The following is a 12313-nucleotide window of genomic DNA, read 5'->3' as shown; positions in this document are numbered from 1 at the left end:
ATTCATTTAACTGTTTTTTACTTGACTTTATTTGTTTTTTTCTTAGTTCGTAAAATAAATCCAATTCCAGGAGAAACAAGCTTGAGGATTAGGAAACACGAATTTGGGAAATATACTCCTGTTTCAAACTAAATTTACTGCATATTCAAAGCAATTTCCAGGATTTCAGAGAAATTGGAATTTGAGGTTTTTCCCTTTAAGCAACGAATTTGGATAGTAAATTGTTCATTTATCGGCTCTAACTCTATTTCAGCATTAAATTTATACATATCTTTAACCAAGATGGAGAGTTTTAAATATTTTTTTTGCCATAATTTGAATCTTGCAGATTATGTTAGGCTCGCTTAAAAGTTGTAGACTTACTGCTTTCTCCAGATGGGCTCACAATCGCTGAGGAAATATAAAATTGCAATTTACGAGTCAGTCAATTTTGAAACAACACAGCTAAATTCTAGTAGAATCAAACTAATTATAATTTCTCCAGTGCTAAGTTGTGTGGTAGCAGGATTGTACTCATTCAATTAAATAGGTTCAAACAGGGAGAAAATTATCTTTTTTTAAAACCCTGGATATCTGTTTTGGTAGTATCCCAGGGCCCATTTTTTATATCTTGCTTTTTTTAATATTTTCTTAGGTTTAGCTTTCTCCACCTGAGCCGAAAATCACTATGAAAAAGTAGGATCACAATTTAGAAGTCAATTGGATTAGAAAAAGTATGCAAAATTCTACTGTAAAATAAGATAAATTAATTAATTATAAATTCTTCTGAGCTAAGTTGTGTGGTGGTAGGATTAAAATAGATTTTTTTTTATAGTATTGTTTATGAGTGAGAGCTAAAAACCATACAATAATGTAAAGTAGCAAAAACAAGTATAATTCCATCCGTTATGAATTACTAAAAACAGTTCAACGAGTTTTAAACATTTCTACGTCGAATCTTTATGCTCAACCGTTCGATCAAGCTTATTTGCCAGTGCTCCTTCAAATAAGTAAGTTTGAACATGGAAGAGCTTAACTCTGTTAAACTTTGTATTTGGGGAGTATCGTAAGGCACCTTTTTATATCTATTTTTTTCTTTTAATAATTCGGTAGGTTTAGTTAATTTGACCATGGGAAAAATAACTAAACAAGTTTGCCCAAAATTAGCATTTTTACAGTCTTCTTAATATGGGCTCAGATTCACCGAGGAGATGCTGCAGTATCCCAATTTATTGGTCAGTCTTTCAAAAAAAAAAATATGCCAAATATATTTAATATAGTTTTTTTTTGACCGTTCAAGTTGTGGCAGCAATTTAATGATAAAATTTTTTTATGAGAATCATTAAGACCATACAAAAAAAAAATGGAATAATACATAATACCACTGCATGTGATAAGAAGGGAAATATGTGAAAAAGGCCAAATGAGTTATATCTTTTTAGGGTTATATTTGTCATGCCGAACTGATCCATCAAGCTCGTTTCCATATTTTCTTCAGTTAAGCAAGTTCAAAAGTGATAATGTCAGTGCTGATTAAAATTGACTTTAATTCATCAAAATTTTGGTTAAATTTCTATTTGGGAAGCATCATACGGTGTAATTTATATTTAGCTTCTTTTTCGGGTTTTTTTAAGTTTGTCCAACTTTTGTCCCTATGGCCAAGGGAAAAAAAGAATGTAAAAGCTCTTTTGACCTATTATCAGGTTTTCTGTCATCTAAAGAGCAAGAATGTCAATTTTTTTTAGTTCGTTCTCTTGGAAAAACTCGGAATTTGCTATTTTTTCACTTATCCACAAATGAAGCAACGTTGACAGAGCACGAAGCACGCCAAAGGAGCAAGTCACGTGCAGTTTTCTTGCAGCTTTAGATGCGCGCAAACAAAATAACATGTCGATATTTTAGGCTTCAAAAATTGAATTTTGATCAGTGAGAGGTTGTCTAGTTTTGCAAAAAAATCTCTTCTTTGGGTATGAAAACTACTTGAATACACGGAAGTTTCTTAAATAGCTTTCTAGCCGAGTGGTTCCTTAATAGCCGTTCTAGCCGTGTGGTTAGCGCGCTAGACTTGAAGACTCTTTGTCCGTGAGGACAGGTATTCGATTCCTGGCGTCAACGGTTATTTAGTTTAAAGGGGGGTCTGTGGCTTGACTCTGTAAGCTCAGCCGGGGTCGACCCAGCTTTGAATGGGCACCCGGAGAAATCTAGGGAATGTAGATAGGAAGGGTGTGCGAAAGGTCAAGATGGCTGGCCCTCGACCTTCTTTGAGCTTCCTAGCTGAAGGGCCATGAAAAGGGGGTCAGCACCCCCGGTAGGGATTTTAAAACCCAATGCCGTATTCTTTACCTTTTATAAGACTTGAGAGGATCACTCATGTTTGCCTTTTGCCAGAAAAAGCAAGAGCGTTAGGCTTGCAGAACATGGCATGCTACTGTACATTTACATTATGCTGATAACAAACAAAACCTGCAAAAGAGTTTTGGACTCTTTAAGGGCCATTACCACTTGAACCGAGATTCAGGCCTTCCATTTGGAACAGCAGCTCGTAATCAGCTCCTTTACTTTTAATTCAGCTCCTTCCCGATTCGGCTCAAGAATGCCACTCGTTTGATATCTTCACAAGACTTGTACAAGAAAATCCATTTGATTGTTTTTTCCTTTACGTATATAGTGCTATTCAATTTTTTTTTATTATTAGTATTGGTATTATTTATTATTATTATTGTAGTTATAGACGATGCGATCAATTACAGTTTGATAAAGCTTATTTAATGAATTCTCATTCCTTGTGATTAGTGTTATTTTTTTCTTTATTTCTTTATTTTTATGAAGCAAATGCCTTGTATGTTAAATGTTTAATAGTTTAATGTTATGAGATTTGTGTTATAGTCCCCATCCTACAGGCCATAGAGCCTTTATGGGGATTTGTAGATTGTAATGTTATTATCGTATTGTTATATGGAAAATAAAGCTACATATCTATCTTACGGAATTGGCGTGTATAGTTCAACTGAGCTAACTCGCTGTTTCATATTCCCTGTCAAATTTCTTATCAGTTCTGGAACGACACATCGAACACTGCACTGAAACATATTTTATGCCTCAGCATTGATTTTTTTTTTAGCTCCAGTCTGTTACAATGGCTGCTATCTTGTTTTTTATCTTCTATTTTTTTAATACCTCCCCCTTTTCATCTAAAGAAGGACTAGAAAAAAGATGGACCTCAATTTGGCACGTACGCAGGGGGTGTCTCCACCCCCCCCCCGAAATCTTGTGTTTGTTCCAATAATTTTCTGATATTCTCACAGAATAAGGGATTTGAAGGATTTGGCACCCCTCCCCCCTGAAAAAATTTCCTGCGTACGTGCCTGACTTCAACCCGGTCGCTTCAACCTCAACTCGACTTTTCTAGTCTCTATCGGCACCTGATTCACGCTGAAAATATTTGCTGTAGTGCGTTCAATTCTTTACCTTCCCTGAATTTCATTTCACACATTTGGCTTTCGTTGCTTTTTTTTTTTTTACCAATTATTCCCCAACGGAAACACCAAGAATTCAGAAGTGTCAGATGTACAATTATATAGAATACTTAAGATTTCTGAACAAAACTGTATACAATAAAAAAAATGATATATTCCAAGCATGTTGGCCTCAGGCGGCTTGGTGCTGAAGTGAGTTGTTAGTAGTAGTAGTAGTATGTTGCTTTCAGAATCTAGACGTAATAAATGTATTTGACCATGATGTATGCCATAAAAAAGAGTTTTCCAAAGGAAGTAAAAATAATAGAAATATGATAAGGATAAAGTTTCTCCAGAGCCATCACTGGCGCACAGGTCGTCGAATTGGTATTTCAATTTTTGGATGTTTTTTTACAGGGAGTGGTAGAAAGCCTGTTGCTCAGTTTTGTGGCAGTGGGGATCGAGATCCGGGTATTGCCAACCAGGATCAATCCACTGTGCTACCACATGCAATTATAAACAATGGTTGCCAAAAGCAATCGTGCTTTTGGCCATCCGGCTGGGGCTAAAAAACATTAGTATGCCCCGAATTGGGTCGGAAGTGGTCATGAGAACTTTACAGAAGGAATTTTCCAGAAACTAGAAAAGAAGGAAACTCTAAATAGGTTGAGGTGATGGAAGAGCTTGCGAACGTGTTCTAGCGTCAGGTAGCTTGACGCTGCGATGAGTTTAATGTTATTAGTAAATATTATTATTAGTTATTACTAAAAATTATTAGTAAATGTTATTAGTAAAAATTATTAGTGTATTACTTTATCAATTTTTATTGATAATACTTTTTAATTATCTATACCACATTATGATGCTTTGTTATTTAATAATAATCAATAAAAATAGTTAATGATAATTAAATAACAATAATTAATTAATTTAACAATAAAAACTAATAATAATTAAATAGCAATTGTTATCCAATAATTTAATAATGATAAAATATGATTTTAATAATACTTTATTACAATAATTTTTTATTTTATTATAAGTATTACTAATAATACTTCAATATTAGTAGCGGCAATAGTAGTAAACAAACATTAATAGCACATTTCTATGGAAATATCCATCTGCTCAATACCCATCAAATAGGACTTAAATAGATTTTTTGCGTGAACCAATATGTAATCAAATATTCTGGAAAGCAATTAACTCTCCCAATTTTCCCAATACAGGCTTTGATACATAACAGTGACAGCGAAGGATTGACCGCAGAACCAAAACAATTCGTTATAGTGATTCGTCAGGGTTAAAAAATTTTCCGATAAAAAACCACATAAGCAATCAAAAGAAAATCCAGCCACCGCTTCTGCTGACCACAAAATGAAGTGAATGTTAGAATATTCTGCAAAATGTTTAGTTACGTAGGATGAAGCAGCTGAAACCATGTGTTTCATAAGAGTAACCTCAGATCAAGTGGTAACATGGATGAAATATTTGTATTTTGAACAAAAAGTTCTCAGTTGTTTCATTTCATTTGTCTATTCAGTTTAGAAATTTGCAAAAACTTTTTGCTCAATAGTAACCGAAACTCTAAAAAACGGAATTCTGATACCAGTAGATACATCAGAATAATTAACTTATTATGCTGATTTCAAATATATAGGTTTCCTTAAGTTTAATCTCACCTATCAAAAGTTACGAGCCTGAAAAATTTGCCTTATTTTCGAAGAAAGGGGGAAACACCCCCTAGAAGTGATCTTAATAAAAACCAAATTATGAGATTCAGCATATCAGAAAACCTCACTTAAAATGTTTCAAGCTCTTATCTGCAAAAATGTGGATTTTTTTTTGCCAGAAGACGGATGCGTGTTTATTTTTTTTTATTTTATTTTTTTTTCCAGGGGTGATCGCATCGATCCAGTAGTCCTAGAATATTGTGAGAGGGCTCATTTGGACGGAAAAGTAAAAGTTCTAAGGCCCTTTTCAAGTGACCAAAAAAATTGGAGGGCAACTTGCTCCCCTCCCACGCTCATTTTTTCCCGTAGTCACCCGATCAAAATTTTAAGATAGCAATTATGTTCAGCATAGTCGAAAATCAAATAAATATGTCTTTGAGGAATAATTAATCCCCCACAGCTCCCGGGGGAAGGGCTGCAAGTTCTGAACTTTGCCCACTGTTTACATATAGTATTGGTTATTGGGAAGTATACAGACGTTTTCAGGAAGGATTTTTTTCTGGTGTGTGTGTGTGTGGGGGGGGGGGGGGGGTCAGAGTAGGGGGTTACGTGGGAGGCTCTTTCCATGGAGGATATTTCCTTGTGGGAAGGGACATTGCTGTGAAGGGGGCGCCGGATTTCCCAGTATTATTTAAAAAGCGATCAGAAATTAAATAAAAAAACGAGTTTTTTAAACTGAAAGTAAGGAGCAACATTAAAACTTAAAACTAACAGAAATTATTACGTATATTAGGGGCTTCATCCCCTAGTCAATACCTTGCTCTTTACGCTGAAGTTTTTTTAGTACTTTCAAAAGAGCTATTTATTCTTACTAAACGGCCTTTGTGATTCAGGGGTTTGTGATTCGAGCAAAATTCAAACTGTAGCGTAAAGAGCGGGGTATTGACTAGGGGGCGAACCTGTCATACACGTAATAATTGCTCTTCGTCTTAAGTTTTAATGTAGCTCCTTACTTTCACTTGAAAAAACTTATTTTTTTATTTAATTCAAGTAAGGATAGCAATTATTATTAAGAACATTTGGATATATCCAACGGAAGAAGCGAAATTACAAATTGGACTGCATATACTACAAGCAGATGAATCTGTGAACTTCTTATACTGCTACTACTACTGAAAACTAACTGCAGCACTAAGCCGTCTGAAGTCAACACAGCTACACACGCTCCTCCTTCATTCCCATCTGTTCAAAGCCTCCCCCTTTACTCTCTCCTAAGAAATCCCCATTTCCCTTAAATATTTCCTTACAAAATCGCCCCACCCCGTTCGGGAAGACCTGCTTTTCGTTTGGCTCTAGATGGTTGACTGACCAGGACGATCTTCGGCAATCTGTCATCACTGATCGGCAGAATGTGTCCAAGCCATCTCGACCTTTCCATAATTATAGACCTCGAAAGCAGGATTGAATTATGTTTTTCGTTCAGCTTACTGTTTAAGATACCCTCAGTCAGTGGGGCACCCAAATCTATCCGTAAGTAATTTCTCTGGAAAACATCTAGCAAATCCTCCTTTATCTTTCAGAGCCTCCACTCTTCAGAACCATAGATGACTATTATTATCGCTGTTATTACTATTATTATCATTTTTCTAATCTTGGTTTGCAGACTTATCCTCCTTTTCTTCCAAACTTTCTTCAACGGCAAAAAAAAAAACACCCCTGGCCATGGCTGTTCTACTTTTAACACCTTCACTGTATCCATTTTCTTTACTAATAATTAAATAAAAAACAAGTTTTGTAACTGAAAGTTACAAAAGTTACTCAAAAGGAACAAAAATTATTTTGTATATGAAAGGGTTTCCCCCTCTTCAATAGCTTGCTCTTTACTCTAAAGCTTTTAGTACTTCTAAAAAACTTCCTATTTTAAGTAAATGGCCCTTGTCTTTCAGAAGCCGTTCTTAAAAGATTGGGACAAACAGTCAATATCTAGCGTAAAGAACTAGGTATTGTGGAGGAGGGCAACACCTTCATATATGGAATAATTTCTGTTTAGAGTTTAATTGTTGCTCCTTACTTCCAGATAAAAAAACTTGTTTTTTTTATTTCTGGTCTCTTTCAAATAACGCCGATAAATCTGGCTTACCCTCCGTGAAAAATCCCCCCTCATGGAGAAATGCTCCGTGAAAATTTCCTCCCACATAAAATGCCTCCCCCCCTCTGTAAAACTCCTTCCAGACAATACCATCCTCGCTAAAAATCCCCCCCCCCCGTATATCTCTTACGGAAGATTCAGCCTGAAAAATTTTCCTTAGCATACTTTCATTAGTAAAAGACTTTGATTTCTATTTGTTTTCTCGATCGCTCCAGAAATCACCTCTTCAGTGGAAATTTTTTCCTGAAATCTAAGCACTTCTGAAAATAGCCCCCGGATAATTCCGCCGCATATGGACATCTCCACATGCAAAATTGTGTTGGCAAAGAGAAAATAAGACAAGTAAAAATAATTACATATATGAAGTCTGTTAAATCCCCCTAGTGTAAAATTTCCCCTGGAAAGTCCAAACCCCGGAAATTTCCCTCCCCACGGAAAGTTCTCCCTGTGGGAACTCACCACAACCACAGGGTGCCCCATCCTCCGAAAAATGCCTGTATACTCCCCAATAACAAATACTTTACGAAAACAATGGGCAAATTTCATAACTTATAGGCCTCTCCCTACGGACTGTAAGGAGTCGTGTTACTCCTAAAGACACAGTTATTGGATCTTTCTACTATGTTGAACAAAATGAATATCTCAAAATTTTGATCGGATAACTTTGGGCAAAAAAGGGCATGAGAAGGGGGCTAGTTGCCCTTCAATCTTTTTGGTCATATGGTCACTTAAAAAGGGCACTAGGACTTTTAATTTCCATTTAAATATACCTTCTCCCGATCTTCTAGAACTATTATTTCACGGAACACACATCTGTGATCTTTCTTCTGAAAAAAAAAAAAAATGCAAAACTCAACATTTTTGCATATAGGAGCCTGAAAATTCTACAGTAAGGTTCTCTGATACGCTGAATCTCAGGGTATGATTTTCATTAAGATTTCCTGACTTCCAGGGGGTCCTTGCCCCTTTATCTTAAATCAGGGAAATTTTTTCAGGCTCGTAACTTTTGACAGGTAACAATAAACTTAACGAATTTCATATATTTGGAATCAGAATAATAAGCTGATTCATTTGATGTAGCCTATCTATTGCTTTCGAAATTACATTTTTTTAGAGTTTTTAGAGTTACCATGGAGTCACTCCTTACTTATAGAGTTACCATGGAGTCACTCGTTACTTATAGTTCGTTATCATGAACTGTTTGATACTATCTATGTAAGTGAGTGGCTAAACCTATGTATCTATGTAAGTGGGCCAAGTCAAGAGGCACCATGCGAATCCATGCTAGCAAAAGGGCGTAGCAGCGGTGTCTCAGGAGTGGCTACATATATTAACTTGGAACTTTCAAGGGATTCTAGGGGAGATATTTAAATAAATCAAAAAACACTATGTTCATTCAGCTTATTAAAAGGGCGTATTTGCAATATCTCAGAAACGGCGAAGGGCATCAAGTTAAAACTTACAAGGAATGCTGAGGGGCATATTGAACCATATCAAAAGATACTAGATGAACCGAGATAATCAAAGGTGCGCGCTTTCAATGCCTCAGGAATGGCTAGGGAGATTTCTTTTTGTGATAATTTCTGTTCGTTTTAAATTTAGATTGATCTTTCACTGTGATTTCGTTTTTTTGGGTCTCATTTATTCATTGATAATAATTTCTGTTCCTTTAAAGTTTGATTTATTATTATAGTTTATTTCTGCTCATTTTTAACGCACCTTTTTCTTTTATTTAAAAAGCTTTTTTATTATTTTTTTTTCAATTAAGTAAATGTTAAAACAATACCTCTCACCGAAAGACGATTCTCCTCACAGTTATCTTGAAGTCAAATGTTCTTATGATTTCCAATTAGGAATTTCTTCAAGTGGAGGGAGTAACGTTTAAGAATTTTTAATGGTCACAATAATGAAAAAAACAAGTTTATTTGATAGCTTGAATAAGAACTTCCCCAAAATTCAAGAATTTTATAAGAAATCCAAATCCTAGAGCTCCTCCTCCTCCATAGACTTCCCTGCTTCCCTCCTCCATAGACTTCCCTGCTTCCAAGTATGTAATTCTTAAGAGAAGCGTCATTATTTTGTCATCTTGGTGCCAAAATCACATCTTTCCTTAGTAGGCCTATTTCACAATTTTTTTTTTTAACACTCAAGTTTAAAATGGGGAGTGAGTTTTCTATACGATGATAATCACACACATAGAGAATTTCGGAGACCACACTGCCTTTCCATGACGATAAAATAAAAGTCCAAAATAGGGATAAAATCCTTTTTAATAGACAGTGTATAATAAATTTCACAAAAATACCAGCTATTTCGGTCACATATACAGTGACCTTCATCAGTAGTAAAACTTATGAGAGTTTTACTCCTGATGACGGTAACTGTATATGTGACCGAAATATCTGGTATTTTTTGTGAAATTTATTATACACTGTCTATTAAAAAGGATTTTATCCCTATTTTGGACTATTATTTTATAATCACACACAAAAAAGTCTAAGCAATTTATAAGAAAATACTTGTAAAATGTGTTTGATGAAGCAACACAATTCAATCGCTATTTGGTTTAAAAAATTAAATCCTGTTAAATCAAAATAAATATTCAAATCGTGATTTAAGTTTTATGATGACAAGAAACATAAGAGATTAAAGTATTTAATGTTTTCTATACCAATTTTAGTCACAGTATTGCTTTGGAAAGCCCTTACTCTTATTATTATTAAATTTTTTTATTAGTCCAAAGATGTAGCCTTACCTTCTCTTGGCTAATATAAAGCCCACTTTTGGGATCTTCTTAGTTACACAAATGAGACATTTCTTTAGAGGTAATTGTAGATGGCTTCCTTGAAATACTCGTTACCAAAGCTATGCTTATGTTTTTGAATGGATTTTTTGGCCTTTGAAGAAAGTCAATGAGTTAACTAGCCTAATTGGTTGACAAAAAAAGAAGTCACACCGTTTTATGAGTCATTAAAAGTTATTAACAAAATAAATTTCATCCCAATTAAATGTAATTTACGGCTTACTTTTTTTCGTATTTGCGCAACATCTACGTGAGATTTGGTTCTTATGAACTTTGGAGTCCTGCATTACTAGGCTTAAGAGGGTAGTCAGAAAGTAAATTTACCTTATTCTTTAAAAATAGCCTTACACTCCTTGGATTTAGTTTAGCGTCACTAACTAAATAAAATAAATCTCAATTAGATAGTTGAGAAAGCTTCATTAATATGCTGACTAGGCTTGCCAACTAGGCTTTTTAATTGTTTCTTATCTAAGCAGTGCAGAGTTGCGTTAAAAAGCTGTAGCTCTTTAATTATGGAAATTTCCTTACGACAAGAAACATTCAAAATGGACAAGAGTCATTAACTCTTCATAGTTCTTTCTATTTCCAACTTTGGAAACTTCCAACTGCATATTTTAACGCTTTTCTATTTTACGCGCAAGGACCTGGCGCCTTCATAAATGAACACTTCGCTTGCTTTGTTTCCTCTGGGGACATTTTATTACCTTTTTCTTTAAGGAATAACTACCAGTATGACATCCTTGCCAGACCTTGTCCCTAAAGAATTGGAATCGGTTCGTCCCAAGTTAATTATTCCCCGGATTGAGATATCTTTCTGGAGTCCTGCCATGGCTACAATTATCCCACCACCGCCGTCAAGATCGCCCCCAAAGGTAAGTTGGGATACGAAGCTTTTGCATCATGCGTGGTTACAGAGATGTAGTAAATTTGTTGGCATAGAAACGAAATACAAATATTTACGGTGCTGATGTCTTTAATGGTAAATTTTTCTATACAGAGATTGGGAATAGTGTTTTCAAATTATTACGGAAGTTTCTAAAGTAGCCCAAAATAGATACTATTCACCAATGAATTGGCATAGAATAGACGATACAAAGATAAAGTCAGGATCAGAATAAACCTTGTTAAATGAATGTGATAAAACAAAACTAAAAAATCCGAAAAGAAAATCTTTAATAACCTATTCGAATTTCTATTCGAAGGTCGAATTTCTACACTATAAGAGTATATAACAAACGTTGTTCCCTCTCGGGAAAGTCATTGTTGTGAGAGAAATAAAAATCAATTAGTCAAGGCATAATGTAAGTGGGTTTTACCAACCCTAAAGGGTGGGTATTTTCTCCTCGTTTGGTTTGTCTTTGCACTTCAGTCTCAGGTTCAATGTAACTTATCTTGGAAGGCAAAAAGAGCCAAATTTTTTTCCCAGAACTGAAAGAGGATTTTCAGGAGTTTTTGGATGTTTGTAGAGAGGGAAATAATTTGTTTGGGTATCCCTAAATAATAGCCCTTTTCTGTAAGGAATAAAGGGTAATTTTAAAGATCTAGTAGTCTAATTTAAGACGGCCCATAATATGATAATCTAGGAGGATAATTTTCAATATATTTTTAAGCATCCTGGGTCCATAATAAGCTCTCTATACAGCATAATGAGAGTTTAGCTACGAAAACACACTTGATTTTGAAGTTTTAGTTGGATTGAGCCTTTCTCTATATCAAAGCTTCAACTCCCTCGGATTTCCTCCAAGATATTGAGATTTCAATTCCATTTCAATTCCTGAGCTTAGGATCTAGATTACAATGATGATTTGGGTGTCATAGATGATAATGTTATCAAAATAACTGATTTTTTGGACGTTTTGGGAGTTCAGGGCGCAATAATAGGTGAAAATTAATACTCAGAGGACTAAGTTGCTTAGCCTGGGAATTGGTGAAAGTGAAGAGATTATGCTGGCTAACGACAAGATTAATTAATTGGATACCTTCATTTACCTAGGTAGTATTATTAATAAAGATGGCGGACGCAGTGAAGGTATTAAAAGAAGAATAGCCAAGACTTAGGGTGCTTTTTTTACAGTTCGTATGTTTGGAAGAATAGGAAGAAAAATCTGAGAAGCAAGATTAGAATATTGGAAACTACAGTGATGATAGTGGTCAAGTATGGTTTTGAGACGTCGGTGCTCTGAAGGACGCAAAAGATTGGTTAAATGTTTTCCAGAACAATTGTCTACGGATTCTTTTGGGTACCCTTCTGACT

The 12313-nt window shown here is 35.0% G+C and overlaps 1 protein-coding gene across 1 annotated transcript in view; it reads left to right on the top strand.

Moving 5' to 3' along the window:
- LOC148946403 (uncharacterized) overlaps positions 1-12313 on the top strand; it is a 327531-nt gene that overhangs the window by 256191 nt on the left and 59027 nt on the right. Inside the window, exon 5 of the mRNA XM_089097688.1 lies at positions 10777-10931. Within this exon, the coding sequence (XP_088953814.1) occupies positions 10777-10931 (155 nt within the window). The remainder of the gene's footprint in view (positions 1-10776; positions 10932-12313) is intronic.

Source organism: Artemia sp. Qi Xiang Cuo, chromosome 12, assembly GCF_049724085.1.
Source record: "Artemia sp. Qi Xiang Cuo chromosome 12, ASM4972408v1, whole genome shotgun sequence".
NCBI lineage: Eukaryota > Metazoa > Arthropoda > Branchiopoda > Anostraca > Artemiidae > Artemia > Artemia sp. Qi Xiang Cuo.
The sequence above is the reverse complement of the archived record's forward strand: the minus strand, read 5'-3'. Positions and strand labels throughout refer to the sequence as shown.